This window comes from Panthera tigris, chromosome D4, assembly GCF_018350195.1.
Source record: "Panthera tigris isolate Pti1 chromosome D4, P.tigris_Pti1_mat1.1, whole genome shotgun sequence".
Taxonomy (NCBI): Eukaryota; Metazoa; Chordata; class Mammalia; order Carnivora; family Felidae; genus Panthera; species Panthera tigris.
In genome coordinates this window covers 85,276,455-85,295,109 of record NC_056672.1, presented here as the reverse complement: position 1 = coordinate 85,295,109, position 18,655 = coordinate 85,276,455, and the positions used below count along the sequence as shown (strand labels likewise).

Genomic DNA, 18,655 nt, shown 5'->3' with positions numbered 1-18,655 from the left:
TTTCCCACTGACTTCTTTCTTTATAAAGAAATATGCCTTGTCTACAGCAAGCAAACTTCTTAGAATAAAACAGTATCAGACTTTTAAAAAGACATCCTTTGCACCTGATCACTCTCATTTTATAGTCCAAGCATCACATCTTCTAGAAACACATGCTTTAGCCTGATAAGCAGTTTATCTGGCTCCTCTCTAATCCTGCAACAGTGATTATTCTTCCATTTCCATTTTCTGCCTTCCCACGTATGTTCACTTGAGCCCTTCACTTTAAATCTACATCGCTATTAATGACTGAGCTCTTGCTGTGTGCCAGGAGCAGGGCTTAGCGTTTCTCCAGCGTATCTCACTGAAACTCCTGTTCTAACCTACTAGGTATGTATTAGTAATCCCTCCACTTTGCACAGAAGAAAATTAAATCTCGGAGACATGGAGAGTGCCCAGTGTCAGGTCCTGTGGTTAAGAATGGCAGAACCAGGACTCAGACCCATTTTAGAGTCTCCATGAGGGTAGGGATGATGACTGCCTTGACCAGTATAATTGCCTGGAATGTGGTAGGTGATAAACAAATACCTGTTACCAGAGCCTACAGGACAATGCCTCTCTGTTCTATATTGACCCTGGAGCTCAGGGAATCATTTCTTTCCCTCGTTGCCTTAAACTAAGTATTCAAAATCCGCTATAGACCTGTTTACAGCACTTGGTATAGGATAGTACTTGGCACGTGCCTTGGTTAGGTCTAAAGTTGTTGTCCACCCTGCAAATTCAAATTGCCATTTAGAAGATCTAACTCCCTTTAACTCCCAAGGGATGAAAATATATGTTTATATATAAATAACCCTAGGGCTGAGATTGGAATTGAATCTTCAAATCTACAAAAAAAAAAAAAAAAAAAAAAAAAAAAAAAGAAGCTTACTACTAGCCTGACATCAGTGTCCCTAAACTGGTTAGTTTCATACTTTTAGGGCACCAGAATAAATTACACTGACATTATTTTTCATTTTGAATATCCTTTCTTCCCAACCACCATAATGGCATAGTTACCTTGTCCTAAAAAATACTTGAAATACCATCTGGTGTGGTATTCTGGGTTTTCTAAGTGCACATCTGTTCTTCGCCACGTACCTGGCAGGGCAGTTGCATTCTGTAAATGAACAAAATTGTGTCATTAAGAGGCTTATTCAGAAAGTAAACAAGAAGCTGGCAATGAATCAGCGGCCAAAGAACCAGAAAAGTCACTGTCAAAAGCAGACACACAGGACTGTAACCACATATCCTCATTCATTAGAAAAGACAACCCATCCACGTCACAGAAGCATTCGAAAGGTCCCTGGGGCATAGGAAAAAGAACCGAGTGATGGGTTCGGCTATTTCCAACTTGAGTACAGCTTTCTGGTTCGAAGCTCCAAATATTTGGCAGTTGGTGCCCCCTAGAGGCATGCCCTTCTGTTTGGTACCCCTGTAACAGGCACCTTTCACCTGGAATGCATCTCTGCAGCCTCTTATTCAAGTAAGAATGTTTTTGGTAGAATTTTAAAAATTTGCCATGAAATAACACAATTAGTGGGCGAAATATGGATACACATAATGAGTCATCTGAACCCTCTCCCCAAAGATAATCACTATGATTTGGCAGGGTCCCCACTCATTGTTTCTTACACATGCGTGCATATGTATTTTTCTTCCCAAAACACAATCATACTGAAAATGCGGTTTGAAACTCCACTGACATGTACATTGTGCCATGTGTATACAGCAGACTGTTGGAACGTAATTTTCTGATTCCAACACGTCTCTTATGATTTACTAGGTACTTGTGGTCACTTGCTTTAGCATGTTGAAGGGGTTTCCTTCAATTGTGAGCTTACAAAGGGGCCACTGTTAGGAATGAATATCGAATTTTACTGCAAGTTTTTTTTGGCAGCTGCTGACAGGATAGCTTGAATTGGGGAAAAATCATAGTAATGTAATGAATTATGCTACTGGCTCTTCTGATGCTGAATGGCTCTTAGATTTCTGGAATACGTCCTACTAGGTCATGGTATACAGTATCCTTTTGATACATTGCTGGATTAGAAAAAATGAATTATGTGTCATATTTGTTAGTGAGATGGGGTTACAGTTTCTTTTCTGTATGTATTTCGATCATGCTTCAGGGATTATATATTACTTTTTTAATGTTTATTTTTGAGAGAGAGAGACAGAGAGACACAGCATGAGCAGGGGAGGCGCAGAGAGAAATGGAGACACAGAATCCAAAGCAGGCTCCAGGCTCAGAGCTGTCAGCACAGAGCCCGACGCGGGGCTCGAACCCACAAGCTGTGAGATCATGACCTGAGCCAAGGTCAGATGCTCAACCAACTGAGCCACCCAGGTGTCCCAGGGTTATATTACTCTATAAAGTGAATTAGGACTCTCTTTGTCTTGCTCATGCTCTGGAAACACTGACACTCATTGAGAGAGCTTTAAGGGCCAAGGACCAGGCCAAGCACTTTCTGCGCATTATCTCCATAGCATCTCCGCCAACTTTATGACATCGATTTTATTTTATCTCCTACTTTCAGACGCAGAAATTGAGGCCTGGAGACTTCAGCTATGCTGCCTGAGGTTGTGGAGTTCATAGGCAGTGGAGCTGAAACCACAGTCAGTGCCCATTTGGGAAGTTTTTTTTTTTCTTTTTAAAAATTTTAACCATTATGTCATCGTCTGGGTTCTTTTTTATGTTTTGCCCTTTTACTCAAGGAGTAAAAAAGGAGGTTAATGCTTAGCATTACTGTGCTTTTATTGAATTTTCTTGAATTAAAATAAATCAGCTACTAATTTACATTTATATATAAATATATATATTTAATATATATTTACATGTAAATATATATATATATATATATATATATATATACATACATACATACACACGTACATATTTTTTTAATTTGGCAATAATTTTGAGCTTACATAAATGTTGCAAGAATAAGACTGCAAAGGACATGTCTATACCCTTAATCAGATTTAGCTGTTAATATTTTATCCCATTTATTCATTTGTTCACTACTCTCTCCCCCCCCACACACACACACACAAATTTTTTTCTGAACATTTAAGGCTAAGATGCATAAATATCCCTTTATGCTAATGCATCCCTTTATCCCTAATGCTTCAGTGTGTACTTCCCAAGAATAGAGCTATCTTCTTACATAACCACACTATAACTTTACCAACTTTTGTAAATTTAACATTGATAACAATACTTTCGTCCACCATCTGTATTCCAATTTTGTCAATTGACTAAAAAATGTCATTTAAAGCATTTTTCCTCTTGAGTTCAGGGTGATTTAGTTGTGTCTCTTCAGACTCCCTTCATCTGGAACATTTCCAGAGACTCTGTCTTTTACCACACTGACATTTTTTTCAACAATACAGCACAACCTCCCCAATTCTTTATAAAAAAGCAAGAATTAATCCTTCTGGGTTTGTCTGATGCTTCCCCACAATGAGGTCCGGGTTACGCATAGCTGGTCAGAATGCTACATAAGTGGAGCCTGTCCTCAGCTTATCCTATTTCCAGAACAGATAGATGGCTGTTCCTCATTGGTGATGTTAGTGTTGATCACCTGTTCAAGATGTTGTTGCCTCTCAGTCTTGACCTTTTGGTGTGACTCAAGAAGAGCCATAATTGGATTTTGTTCCCAGTAGAATGTCTGGATGATTCATTGTCAACAGTGTTCACTTTATAATAATCAACCACCGGCAGTGCCAGTCCACAGTCCACGATGCCTCTGGGCAGCATGCGGCTGTGGTCTGACTCTGGGGTCCACCAGCCAGCCTCAGGCATCAGCTGACCAGACACAGGTGGGGTCCAGCTAAGGCAGCTGGCCTTAGCCAGTCAGATGCCACTGTGGTGGGTGCCACTGTCCCAAGGCCTTGGACACCATCAGCAGAGCCTGGAGGGGAGACTCTGAGGGAGGCAGGCCAATTAGGCCTCTCGAGCTTCTCAGACTTGCACGGCACAGCGCCCAGATCTTAGCTCTGTGCTTCTAGATTTGTTAAATGTCACCCGTGGGCCCATTCTACCTCCTCCTCAGGATCTCTGTGGGCGGGGCCCTGGAATTTGCAATTTCACAAGCATCCCAGGTGATTCTGAGGAACACTGAATCTTGAGAAGCAAGGCTCTATGCCAGGGGTTCTCAAAGAATCCAGGGAAGGCCGTGAACTTGGGTGAAACAAACAAAAATCTTTCTTTTCCTACCTTCTAATGAAAGCATAGCGTTTCTTTCAATTACAAATGTATGCAAAAAAAAAAAAAAAAGGTCACAGATATTTTTAGAACTCATTACAGGAACTGCAGACATCTTGAATACTGTTTGCAATTTTCATGGTTCAAAATTACAGTAGTTGCAAGACCTGCTGCTGGCCTCGTTATTTAACGTATTGATAAAAAACCACATATATTACTGCCTCATATTAAAAAAAAAAATCATTCCTAGAAGTACTTCAGCACAACTGTTTTCCTTTGTGATCTCATGTGTTTTGTTTTACGCGTCCAAAAATATTCTGAGAAGGGGCCTGCAGGCCTCACAGACTGCCAAGGGGGTTAATGGACATAGAAAATGACCCCCAAACTCCAGATCTTCTAAAGCCCCGAGTCTGTCTTCTCCCCTCCCAGAGGTCTGAACACTGGCCGCCACAGAACGGAATAACAATAGACAACACACAGCCCCTTGGAAGGGAAGCTCAGAGTGACAGACGGGACTCTGGCCAGTGGCATGGACTGTATCTCTATTGCGTAACAAGTGCCAATCATGAGGGTTTTTGTTTTTTTTTTGATGTTTATTTTTGAGAGAGAGCGCATGTGGGCGCACATGCAGGGGAGGGGCAGAGAGAGAGGGAGACAGCGGATCTGTAGCGGTTCCTCGCTGACAGCAGTGAACCCGTGAACTTCGAGGCCATGACCCAAGCTGAAGGTGGACGCTCAATTGACTGAGCCACCCAGGTGCCCCTATGAGGGCTTTTTTTTTTTAATGATCAAAAAGTTACCTACTTAGGATGCCTGGGTGGCTCAGTCACTTGAGAGTCCGACTTCACTCAGGTCATGATCTCATGGTTTGTGGTTCGAGCCCTGCATGGGGCTCTGTGCTGACAGCTCAGAGCCTGGAGCCTGCTTGGGCTTCTGTGTCTCCCTCTCTCTGCCCCTTCCCTGCTCGTGCACTGTCTCTGTCTCTCTCTCTCCCTCTCTCTCTCTCAAGAATAAACAAACATTAAAAGAATTAAAAAAAAAGTTACCTACTTTTGACTTCACTGAATCCTTAACTAAAATTGGGGGAGGAGAACCCAACACCAAAAAAGTTGTGAGTCTCGCAGGGCAAGACACTTCCTGTCCCTTGTTAAAAATCACATATAATGAGGTGTAAAGACAAGAATACACACAAGAACTGACAAAAGAAAGGATACTAAGCAAAGAAACAAAACAAAGAAGCACCTCTGTCCAAAGACCCCAGAACGACTCTAAAAATGAGTTCCGATTTCTGATGATAAGTAACAGAAGTGGACAGTATAAAGGGCACAAATCTTGAGTGAATCATAAATGATATTTAAAATACGTATATGCCCTTGTGACCATTCCCTGGATCAAGACAGAAAATATTGTCAGTACCCCAGAAGGCTCCTTCACTCACTTTCCCCACTCAATACCCAATCATACTCTGAAAGGTAACCATTATCCTGACTTTTGTCACCACAATTCATTTTACTCTCTCTTGAACCTCACAGAAATGAAATCAGATCATGTGTATTTGTTTGCGTCAGGCTCTGTTCTTCAGCATCGAGTCTATGACATTCATCCATGTTGGGGATGTAGGAACAGTTCATTCTCTCCTGTTGCCATGTAGCAGTCCCCCATATGAACGCCACAGCGTATGTATTCACCATTCAGTTGATGGACATACGGACTGTTTCCAATTTGGGGTCATTAAGAATAAAGTCACATCAACATTCTTGTGTCTGTCTTTTGCTGGACATAAGCGCTCACTGCTGTTAGGTATACATCCGGGGATCAGGGGAGACAAATGTTCAGTTTTAGTAGATGTTGCCAAACTTCCAAAGGGGATGTGCCAATTTACACTACTGGTAAGACGGGGAGAGTTCTAGCTTCTCCACATCTTCTGACCAGCTCTTAGCATGTCATTTTCATTTTAGCAGTTCTGGAGTGGGTGCAGAAGTGCCTAACTGTGGCTTTCATATTGCAACAAACCCTAACTCTTTTAAGGATGACCTACTGCACAGAGGATTTCAGAGATACAGAAACTTTGTTTGCAACATTTAAGGTGACAATGACACCAGGAACACTTTATTTGACGTCAACAAGCAAGTTCAGAGGAAATATTCTTTTTTTAATTTTTATTAAAATTTTTTTTTTTATGTTTGTTTATTTTTGAGAGAGAGGGAGGGACAGAGCGTGAGCAGGGAAGGGGCAGACAGAGAGGGAAACACAGAATCTGAAGCAGGCTCCAGGCTCTGAGCCGTCAGCACAGAGCCCGACACGGGGCTTGAACTCACAAACCACGAGATCATGACCCGAGCCGAAGTCGGACGCTCGGCAGACTGAGCCACGCAGGCGCCCCCAGAGGAAATATTCTAATGGGCTAAATTGCCAGATAACTAAAGCTTAACACTGCAGATGCCCACACTTAACCCATTGTTTGTTTATTTAATTAATTTATTGGTTAAATGTTTATTTTGAGAGAGAGAGAGAGAGAGTGTGCATGTTCATGGGGGAGGGGTAGAGGGAGAGAGAGAATCCCAACCAGGCTCCACACTCACCACAGAGCCCTAAGTGGGGCTCGATCCCATGACTGGGAGATCATGACCCTAGCCAATATCGAGAGTTGGACACTCAACCTACTGAGCCACCCAGGCTCTTATTATGTTATGCCCTTTGAGATAAAGGTTTGCTAAAAGGCATTATGAAGAGTAATACATAAACTCAAATTCTTCTACGCTACAGATGTGCCTGAACATGCCAAGAGTGTTAAATGAGTCCTGAGACTAAGAAATCCTGAATCATCCCTGCATTGAATTCCAAGGCCCACAAAACCTCTTTGTTGACCTTCATGGTCTTTTTCTTCACCTCGTTTATACTTGCGGGATGAGAAGGAGAGAAATTGAATGAATCTGGCCAGGATATTTTGAGGAGAATGTAATCAGAATCCACATATAACACCCTCATTTTATCTGACTATTCGCTCATGGTTGACTTGAAGCAGGAAAGCCACACAACATGGACTACAGACGAGACCCCTCGTTTTATATAATGCCTGGGAGTTTTCATAGTTTTTTTCCAGAGTGAAGTTCAGTTAGTGAGTGGATGCATTTATTTCAGTTTCTAGGTTTAAATAGCAGAGGGAACACTGGCAGTAAAGAATATGGTCTTTAAAAAAAATACACTAAAATCTTTGGAATTGCAAATGGAAATGTAAGCTGGTTGAAAAAACTGAATCCACACATAAATTAACATCCCTTTCTCTTCCCCATCTTCCACGCCCTGGTACACAGCCTTTCCCTCTATTAACCATTCTACCAGGTTGGTATGGATAGTCCCAGACCTTTGTATGCATTCATAAAGGTGTGTTTACTATGTACGTACGTGCACACGTCACACGTCCGCATCCACGTGCATATATGCACATACATTCATAACACACATGTATATGCATACACACACAATTTCTTTTCATAAATGGGATGGTCGTGTAGCTATTACACTGAGGCTTATTTTTTTCCCACTAAAGAAAATATCTTAGAAATATTTCTATGCCAGTACATTCAGATCGACCTTGTTCTTTTTGACTATATGGATTTTTTAAAAAATTAAACACTACTGTTGAGTAGAGATGTGCAAAATATGTAAACAGCATAAAAGGGCTTGACGTGGAAAGTTTAGGTTTTCCGACTTCTTTCCTGACCTGCCGTTTCCCTTCTCCAGAGGCAATTGCTGTTAAATTCTTCTGTGTCCTTTTGGAGACTCTCTTGCATATTGACAGACATATTTATCTTTCTTTGTGGTTTGCTTTTAAGGAAATGGGATGATAAACTAATCATTCCGGAATTTGCTTTTAGGACTAATCCTATCGTGAACATTTTGCTATGGTATGCACCAAAGCTTCATTCTTTCTAACAGCTACTAAGCATTACACTGTATAAATGTATCATAATTTATGTAATTATTCCTCTACTGATGGAAATGCAAGTTGTTTCCAGGTGTTTTTTTTTTTCTATTTTAAATAATGCTATAATACACCTCCTAGCAGCACTGCTGGCCAAATGGTACACACATTTTTAATTATTGCTAATTGTCCTCCCAAAAGACTGTACTTGTTTACATATACCCCAACAGTGTGTAAGAGAATCCTCCCACGTGAGGGAAGGGAGATTTATGAAGAGCTCAAAGACTGTCCCTCTGTTCCACAATAGACTAATTGATATGTACAAGTGAGCCGTAAGGGAGGTCTCCAGGGATCCACCCAGGGGTCACACTCATTTTAATTAATAATCTGAACGAGCACGCAGATGGCAGAAGCAGCACACTGGAAGGTATTTTAAAGCTTCTCAGGGCGTTAGCTAATAGGACAGGTGACAGAATCAAGATGTCAAAAAAACCTCTTGACAATAAGCAGTTATGAGACACGCTGATGAGATTAAATCCAGTATGGACAATGCAAAACCCTATTTGGGGACAAGTTCAAACTGCATGAGTACAGGACGGGGGAGGCCAGGTGCTGCAAAGCACGGATTGGTGCTCATTTTACCCACCAGGAAACCGAGTCTTGGAGAAGTTGGGTCGTAAACTGGCGAGTGACGGAGCTGAGGCGGGAACCCAAGTTTGCCTGACTCCCAAAACGGTCTACACACTACACATACCGTGACGCCACCTCACAGCCCAGTAAGAGCGCACGTGAGAAAGACTGAGGTGAGGGGTAGCCTAATGGAAGGTTCTTAATGAGGCTTCAGACAAAGAGAGCGTGCAAAGGACAGAAGGGGACGAGTGTGCTCCACCCTGTGGCTGTGGGGGGTGCACCTGGAGCCCCGAAATCAGTTCTGAGCCCCTCAACTTGACACTAAACAACCTCTCCGGTGGCCAAGGAGCAGCAGTGAGTCTGGCGATAAGTGAAACGGAGTCCACGTCTTAGGAGAAAAGCAGCAGATGTCCTGGAATGCCTGAGGGCCTATCATGCTGAAGAGGGCTAAGCCGTACACTGTGGGCTACAGAAGATGTAAATAGAAGTGCTGAGTGGAAAATACAGACGATCAATACCATCCCATAAAAAGAACCCTTGGAATTTCCTGAGCGACGAGGGTAGCAGGAGTTTCTTTTGTGGTAAGGAGGTGACACTTGCTGGGTGTCTGCAGAGCTGTAGGATGGGCCTGGCTGTTGGAAAAGACCAAGCTTTGATCAGAAGCTTGTAGCTTTCAAAAAAAAAAAAAAAGAAGCTTGTAGCTTTCAGCCCCAAGGTGAAGCCTGTGGGAGGGGTGGGGCTGCAGAACGACTTAATCGTTGGCCCAATGATTTGATCATTACGCTTACGTGCTGGAACCCCTTCGTGATGGGGTCCGGGGATCTTCCAAGGTGCTGGGAGGATGGTCCTCCCGGCAGGAGCGTGGAAGGTCCGTGCCCGGTGCATCTCTCCCATTTGGAGGCTCCTAAGTCGCACCGTTTGCAATAAACTGGTGATAGTAAGGAAAGTGCTTTCTGAAATTCTGAGTCGTTTTAGTAAATTATTGGACCTGGGGGGCGGGGGGTTGTGAGAACCTCCGACTTTGCAGCCAAGTGGGACAGAAGTGTGGGTGACCGGGGACCTGATACTTGCACCTGGTGTCTGAAGTGAGGGCAGTCTTGTGGCGCTAACTCTGGGTAGCGTCAGAATTGAACTGAATTGTAGGACACTCAGCTGGTGTCCAGCAGAAAGCAACTGATGGAGGAGGAAGCAGTTTCCCTTTCTAGCAGGTGGATTCAAGCAGGGGCCGATGAGCTCCCTGTGGTGAAGCTGCTGCAGGGACTCGTGACTCACGCAGGGTGCGGGCCTGGCCTAGATGAACTCTAAGGAATAGTTGACGGATGGGTGCTGATCTGCAAACTTCTTATCAGTCCAGGGCCAAGTGTACAGCCATGGAGAGCAAGCATCTAGGAACACTTACAAGCAACTTGAGGTTCCTGTGACACCGAAGTCATGTTCAGTGGATTCATTTCTTTAAATAGAATCCAGACCTATCTGGGTGTTAGAAAATTTGGTGGGGAGCTATACCAACGGGGTGCTGTATACTGGTCACACATAGGAGGGCCACACTGAGTTCTACGACCGATTGGAAATAAAAAAGTGGGTCCTTTGCCATCAGTGGTCTCAGAAACACTGCTCGGCCTCACTGTGACATCCCTGGGACCCATCCTATCTGGGTAGGGCTTTTCCTCTTACTTTGCACCAAGCCCCCTCAATGTTTTCCCCACGGTACTTACCAAAATTTGCTATCCTCTTATTGTGTCTGTGTTACTTGCTGTTTTGACTGCTCCCCCTGCCAGTCTGAGAGGCCACCAGGGCAGGGACGTCCGCAGTCTTACTCCCGAGTGGCCAGTGCACTGGCTGTCCGGCACCGAGAAATGATCCAAAGAATGAAGGTGGAATGACTTGACATGCTGCGTGAAAGGCACTCCTGATACAGCTTGGGTTTTGGGTAATGATGGGCTAGGTCATTCAGCCCATGCTCCCACTGAAAAAACTAAAACTACTAGAAAAATATTAAAAACATCTCCTTAAAAGCCCTGGAGTGCTCGCAAGATAGTCAGGAATTACCAGGCCAAACAGGCAAGAGGGAAGCGAGAGAGGTAAGAGGACCATGGATATCTTTTTAGCTTGAGGATATGTGTCAATCCTAGCAAAACTAAACTTGGGGCAAAGAATCAAAACCCCAGACCTGCTGAAGCAGGGAAGTCTAATAGGAGACCCAGCCCACATGATGCTAGGGCCCCAAAGGGTTACACATCGAAGGAAAACGTGAATCAGAAGAGACCCCTCTACCCCAAAGACTAGAGGGCAGGTTGCCACAGTGAGGAGCAGAGCCAGACGGGGAGCGCCTCTGAGGTGTTGTGTCCACAAGCCAGGCTTCACGTAAACTTTCAGCTCCGTTCTGCATCACTGGGGTGGTTTGGGAAGTCTCAAGCTGGGAATTTAGTTTACGGTGTCTGGCAAAAGAAAATGCAAACCCTCACTCCGATTCTGACATCGGCTCAAATTTGTTTTTTCCCACATCACCAAGCATTTCTCCGACACCAGCTGGGTGTTCTGAAACCCCACTCCATTCTGACACCATCTCCCTGGAGACAGCCTCGGATCCCACAGGTGAAGGGCTCCGTCCCACCAGACCGCCTTCCTTCTGCCACAGATGTCTATCTCAAGACCAGGTTGTCATTTGTCCTTCTGACCAACTGGCTACAGATTGGAGGTTCCAATGACCCCCTCCTGTGTTCGATTAATTTGCTAGAGCGGCTAACAGGACTCAAGAGAAACATTTTACTCACTAGATTGTTGGCTTAACTACTAACTAGATTTATTATAAGAGGATGTAACTCAGGAACAGCCAGACAGAAAAGACTCATAGGATGAGGTATGGGGATGCCCTCTGGGCCTGCCACTCTCCCCACATCTCCCGTGTTCCCCACCCAGAAGTTCTCTGAACCCCGTCCTTTGGGTTTTTATGGAGACTTCACTGATCGATTAAATCACCGATTGAACTGGGATTGATTAAATCATTGGCCGTTGGCAACTGAACTCAGTCTTCAGCACTTCTCTTCTCCTTGGAGGTTGGGAGTCAGGGGTGGGATGAAAAGCTCTACCCCCTGCAAGTGGGTGGCAAATTTCTCTAGTAGCCAGGCCTCCATCCCTAGGGGCTTTCCTATAGTCACTTCATTAATGTGACAAAAGCTACCTTTATCACCCTCTCACTTAGGACACTCAAGCGTTTGGGCAGCTCTGCGTCAGGAAGTGGGCCAAAGACCAAATATATATTTCTTATTTTGAATCGCAAGGTAACATTGCCTACCAAAAGGCAGCTCAGCCTAGGTCTCCTATTAGTCCTGAAAATTCATTTTCTAGAACAACACCGGCACATCACTAGGCGGCTGCGCGCACAGAGAAACACAGGACACTACCACACCACGGGCACAGGCCGGCTTCACATACTGCAGTTCTCCGTCACAGATGGTAAAATCAGTGTACTGATGATGTGTAAAGAAATCAAGGCAAATTCGACATTATCTTCAACGGAACGGTAAGTCTAAGAAGCGACTGAGCCGGGGCGCCTGGGTGGCTCAGTTGGTTAAGGGTCCGAATCTAGATTTCGGCTCAGGCCATGATCTTACGGTTCATGAGATCAAGCCCTGAGTCGGGCTCTGGGTGCTGACAGCATGGAGCTTGTTTGGGATTCTCGGTCTCCCTCTCTTTGTCTGCCCCTCCCCTGCTCACGCTCTCGCGCTCTTTCTCCCACAAGATAAACAAATAAAAACTTAAAGAAAAAAGGAAGTGACTGAGCCACCTTGAACTAGACAATGTTTCTTTGAAATGATACGAAAAGCACAAGCAACAAAAAGAAAAAAAATAGATGGACGAGACATTAAATTTAAAAACTTCTGCGCTTCAAAAAACACAGTCAAGAAAGTGAAAACACAGTCTGCGGAATGGGGGAGGATTTTTGCGAATCGCATGTCTGATAAAGGTCTAGGATCCGTATGGTATAAACAGCTCTTAAAATTCAATAAAAGGAGAAACAGCCCAATAATGAAATTACTTTGCAATTTGTTTCTTTGTGTGTTTGAAAAATATTAAGCAAGCTCCATGTATCGTCCCTTCTAGTGCACTGAAGGCTTTAACTAACTTAGAGCAAGCCAGCTTTTTTTTTTTTTTCCCCTGAGTCTCATGTGGCACTAAGGTCTTTTATCAGAGTGTACATTACACTGGCCGGAGGCTTTTAACTAAAGACCATCAATACAAAACACAGGCGCAGCGCTCCAACTCAGCGCTCATGCTCAGTGGTTCAGGTAGAAACAAAACTCAAAACAGTGTTTGAGCCCTGATATCATATTTCCCAGAGAAGCAATCTGAGACAGGACTGTGTTTTGAACACAACAGACCACAGTGATTTGTGAAATCAATAACTCCACCAAATGGTTCCAAAGATGTTAAGTGAACTGCCCACAGTCACGCTGCTCGTGAGTTGTGGACTCACCATTTGAACCCAGGCGGTCTGACTCCAGAGCCTCCGGAGGCGATTTCTAATCCCTCCGGTCCAGAGGCATGGCCAGAGGACTCAGCCAGGTGCGGAGCGTTTCGTGAGCCTAGGACCACATTTATGTCTTTCTTTGGAAGAGTGGATTTCCTCTAGACGTCGGTTCCGGCAGGGGGCAGAGTGGTGCTTACGTGGGGTGGGGAAAGTCCAGTGCAGCTTGCTCAGTCGAGGCTGGGCTAACGTTCTGCAAAACTTTTGGTAGCACGAGGATGTCTTGAGGCACAAAAACCTCTGGGGTCTCTTGGTACTTAGGTTTTCAAACTAGAAACTCAGCACGGTGGCTGCTAGCTTTGTGAGCACTGGAAAATGAAGACTTAAGTGTCTCTGCTTCTGGCTTAGCTCCTGGGACACAGTTGGCTGCCCGAGTCTGCGGTAATAAGACTGTCTTATTTCAGGAGCTGGGCCATTTGGGGAGGGCTGTTTCCAAGCTTCAGAAGCAAATTCCCCTGGGAGTTCCTTCCTCTGCGTGGGTCAGCTGACATCATTTTGGAAAAGGAGTACGTGGGCGCCTATTCAGAGGTCTGGCCTAAGACGGGATGGCCTCCTCATGCCTCACGGAGCAATGGCGAGGATACCATGTCTGGGTATGTGAAGTTAAGGCCACAGCTGAGATGAGAGAGAATCTCCCGAATGCTGTGGCCTTTCAAGTTAAATCCACAGCCTTTCACCAAGAATCTGATTAAGGAGGTGGTCAGGAAAGCAAGGCTGGCAAGACAGCGGCGATCGTGTTAACAACCACAACCACGATCACTCTTACAGCTACCGCTTATTGAGTGCGTACTAGATGGCGGGCACAGTTCCAACAGCCTTATCAGCTTGGCTCACTTATTCTTTTCAATAATCCTGAGACACTTACATTTTATAGATGAAGAAACCGAGGCTCGGAAAGGCTGGGTCACTTGCTCAGGGACATACTGCTAGAAGGTAGGGGAGGTATAACTTGAACCCAGGCTTGTCTGACTCCAAAGCTGGGCTAGGGGCTGCTAAAGCACTCTGACGGCCTGTCTCTCAGAGAGGGAGCAGAGAAGGAAAATGGGGGATTACACCAGACTCTGTGTGTAGTTCTGGAAGGCAGACCTCAAAGAGTAGAGTGGGAAGTGGAAGTCTGAAGAAAGACCAGGAAGGTGCATCCCTGCAGCCAGCAGCAAGGAAGACCAGGAGACCCCAGAAAGAGGGCTTGGGCCCAGGGACGGTGGACAGGCACCCTGCCCTGGTGTCTTCTTGGGATAAAGACAACATGTGGTAACTGCAGTAACTCTTGCCTCTCTCTCCCGAGCCCTGTGTTGCTCCCGCGGCACAGCCAAGCTGACTAGCTTGGCCAAGGGGAAGAGCTGGGATTCTGGGGCCAAACACAAAAGGTGTCATGGCTGTGAATTCTTCTTCGGTTCCACTGCTGGCAGACTACCTTTATGTCTTCCTGGCTTTATTATAGATCTTTTTCTTTTTTTTTTTTTTTAAATGTTTATTTTTGAGAGAGTGCAAGCGAGAGAGGGGCAGCGAGGGGGGGCACACAGGATCTGAAGCAGGGCTCCAATTCGTGAACCATGAGATCATGACCTGAGCTGGAGTCGGACGCTCAACCGACTGAGCCACCCAGGTGGCCCTATTAAAGATCTTCTAAAGGGTCTGCATCACCCTATTACCAGCACCGTTCATACAAAGAATAATGGCATTTTTCCCTTCATGTCTGCTTCAAGTGAAGCTCTAAAGAGCTCCATTTAGCTCTTCCTAGGCTGCACTGAGGCAAGTGTTCTGTGGTAACGAGCATCACAAACACCTCACTGCTGTATCGCAGGTGCTACAGCCATGGCTTAGCTCCTGGGGCTATAATCACGTGCTTAGTGACAATACAGGGGGACGGGGCTTCCTTACCTCATCTGAAGAGCCATTTTCCACTCTGAATCTTCCAGCCCTTTGGATGGCTCCATCGGCGTCACTAGAAATAAGCTAGGAGACAAGAGAGCTCTCAGTTAGGTAGCTGGGTCACCATGTGGAAAGCCCCTTCTGTCCGTCTGTGTCCGTCCTATAAGTAAGCCAAATCCTACGAGAGCTGGAGGGCCCAGCCTAGAAGAGAACGGTTTTTCTGAAGCTCTGTCAGCCAAGCCCTCACACAGTCGGCCCCCACAGTCTTTAGGAAGCTGAAGAGTGAGGACTCCCTGCCCCCTACAACCCACAAGAGGAGGGAAACAAGAGCATCAAATCTAAACGTGAACATTTAAATAAAATCTAAACGTGGACATATGCCAAAACTGAACAAATATTAAAGTAATGCCCCCTGGAAAAACAACCTTAATACACATCACATGTGGACAAGTGCAGCTCACAGATGGCAAAACTGAAAGCCAAGTCTCAAGTTCGGCCGTCTTCACAGGAAAGCCTAAAAAACAATTAATGGCTGGCATGAACTCAAGCCTCTACTAACATCACAGAAAGCTCTTGGCCTCAGTTTTAAACAGTCTCCACAAGGCCAATTAGCCCCTTCCCAGGCAGGCGGGCTCAATGTGAGCTCTGGCAACATGATGCTTGCAAACAGGCCGTCTTCAAGAAGCTCACCGGTAGGGTGACATGAGTGAGATCGGGCGTTGGTGCATCAGTCCTAAAATTACTGATTCAAGATTTCATTTATTTTCTCCCAAAACGCCTAGATTTCTCAGTAGCAACTTGGGAAAATGACATTTTTTTTTTTTTAACTTTAAATCTGTCCACAATTTGTAGCAAAGATGTGGCAAAAATTTCCATTTCCCAGACTCATTAGAAAGTGCTTGCCCTGGCAGGGGTGGGGGACACTTCTTACCTAACTCAAGACTCATACACAATTTCTTAAGAAAGATTGTTAGTTCGTAGTTTTGCTCGTGTTGAGAGACATGAAGGTGTGGAAATGGAAGAAAATCAGGGGAAAACTTCCCAAGGACAACGATTTGCAAAAGGCTTATAAATCTTTTCCACGATAACTATAAAAATAACAGTATCTATTTTTTAAATTTTTAAAAAATGTTTATTTTTGACAGAGAGAGAGACAGAGCATGAGTGGGGGAGGGGAAGAGAGAGGGGGAGACACAGACTCCGAAGCAGGCTCCAGGCTCCGAGCTGTCAAGCACAGAGCCCGACGCGGGGCTCAAACTCACAGACCGCGAGATCATGACCTGGGCCGAAGTCGGACACTCAACCGACTGAGCCACCCAGGCGCCCCAACGGTATCTATTTTTTATTGAGCGTTTATCCACACCCTGTACTCTTCTGACCTTCACATGCATTGTCTCATTTAACTCTCAAAACAGCAAAACAGGTGGGTACCATCACTGTTCTCATTTACCAATGAGGAAACTGAGGCAGAGAAAGGTAAATAAAATAACCAGTTGTAGTCACATACTGGTTAGTACGTGGTAGGCCTGGGGATGTGAACACAGGCAGACAGACTTCAGAAACCCATTATCCTTACCTAACCGTCCACCATGGAAAGTCCACGAAAAGGCGCAGGTTTTAAACCTATTCTTTATCCTGCAAAACCATTTCTAAAAATAAATGAAAGGATTTTTATATGTATGTTTAGCTATTTATGGCATCAGATTATTCCATGGTCGGTAAACTGAAGATGAGCCACAGAGACTTTGTGGTATAGAATTTATCCCTGCCTGGGGCACCTGGGTGGCTCAGTCGGTTAAGTGTCTGACTTCGGCTCAGGTCATGATCTCACAGTCCGTGGGTTCAAGCCCCGCAGCGGGCTCTATGCTGACAGCGTGGAGCCTGCTTTGGATCTGTCTCCCTCTCTCTGCCCCTCCCCTACTCAGTTGCGCACACACTCTCTCTCTCAAAAATAAACATTAAAAAAAAAGAACTTAACCCTGCCCAACAGAAGTGTGGCCTTTGGCCTCGGCTTCGGAGAGGTGATCTCTGAGCCCTGGAAATGTTCTGCAGGAGTGTCTATTTACCTGGGACTTTGAGCTGTACAGGAGAAGAACATGAGTTGTGGTGGGGGCTTTGGGTTACACGGTATGAGATCTACCTCTGGACACCAAGGCTCAGGTGAGCCTCCCTGGTGCATGTACTGCCACATGTCCTTGCCAGGAGGAGTTAATGCTGTCCGTGACCCCACTGGGAGAGGACACCAGGAAGCTGCATGTGGAACCCTCCTGGATTCTGTCCCGCGTGCCTGTTCCCTTGGCTGATCCTAATCTGTAACCTTTTGCTGTAATAAACCATAAACGAGTTTAACAGCCTTACCTAGACTCTGTGAGTCTCCTTCTGGCAAATGATTGAACCTGAGAGTAGCCCTGGGGACCCCCGTACTCTGCAGTGAATGTCAAAAGTGAGGTCTGGTAGGCTGCTGCCTAGTTTAGAGAGGCCGATTCTAAAGTATAAGGGCAAGATGAACGTAGTTCTCCTGGCATCACTGCCATTTTCACAGGGGGAAGTATAGAGGATTCAGTGTCAATTTCTTCTTTGCCTATGAGCTTCTACTCATGGTCTGTTAAAATATTAAAATTTAGGCCACAGCAAACAGGTTTCAAGTCAAGTGTTCTTGGTGTAGGCTGCCTCAAGGGCTTTGGGAGAAGTGTTCTGAGGTCGCATCTGGAGAGGAAAGAGAGCTGCAGTCAATTAATTACGTCTGACACAGGTGTATAAAGAGACAGGAGGATGAGCACTCCCCTGAATTAGAGGTTGGTAGACACAGTCCTTGCTGGAGCTGGTAACAACCAGAATTCAAAGGCTCGGGAGAAGAGCTGACAGTCTTTCACTGATTCACTCATTCACTCATATAACAAATACAGAATGTCTACCACTATATTCCACACACTGACGGGCACAGGCAATAATGCCCTTTCCTGTGCTGAGATCAGAACAAGAAGGTTATTGCTTGTCTTGCTTCAAAGGTTCAAGAAGCAGAAAGGAAGAACATGTTCAATGATCTGATGGCTGGAAGGAATCTGGCTCCCTCTGAACTTACGATCCCGAAACCCACAGGCACTGAACTCGGGCCTCAGGCTGACCTGGTTAACTCTCTCGCCTTTCCCGTCTCTACCACCGGCATCCGCACCCAAGTCGCTGTCATCTTTCCCCCAGATGACTGCAACCGCCTCCTAGCAGGTTGATGCACCCAGGCACCCTTGCTTCTCTCCGACCCAGTCTGCACACCGTAGCTGGGCGATTTTGGCAAACTGCATCTGTGACTGTCCCACGATCTCACTTCTGTCCACACTGCTCCTTCTCACCAGAGGACCTGCAAGGAAGGCCTCTCCCATTTTCCCCTAAAGAACTCCTGCTCACCTTTCAAATTCACTGCAGTCAGGGGACTTCCGTGCCCTTGCCGCCTGGGAAAAGTTCTAGAGCAGTCCTG

At 45.3% G+C, this 18,655-nt stretch overlaps 1 protein-coding gene across 3 annotated transcripts in view; it reads right to left on the bottom strand.

Moving 5' to 3' along the window:
• The window catches only part of GARNL3 (GTPase activating Rap/RanGAP domain like 3), a 149,304-nt gene that overhangs the window by 67,837 nt on the left and 62,812 nt on the right, over positions 1-18,655 (bottom strand). For all 3 annotated transcript variants that reach the window (XM_042965070.1, XM_042965071.1, XM_007094420.3), the window contains exons 4-5: positions 15,193-15,267; positions 1,039-1,138 (exon numbers count right to left, since the gene is read on the bottom strand). In XM_042965070.1, the coding sequence (XP_042821004.1) occupies positions 1,039-1,138; positions 15,193-15,267 (175 nt within the window). The remainder of the gene's footprint in view (positions 1-1,038; positions 1,139-15,192; positions 15,268-18,655) is intronic.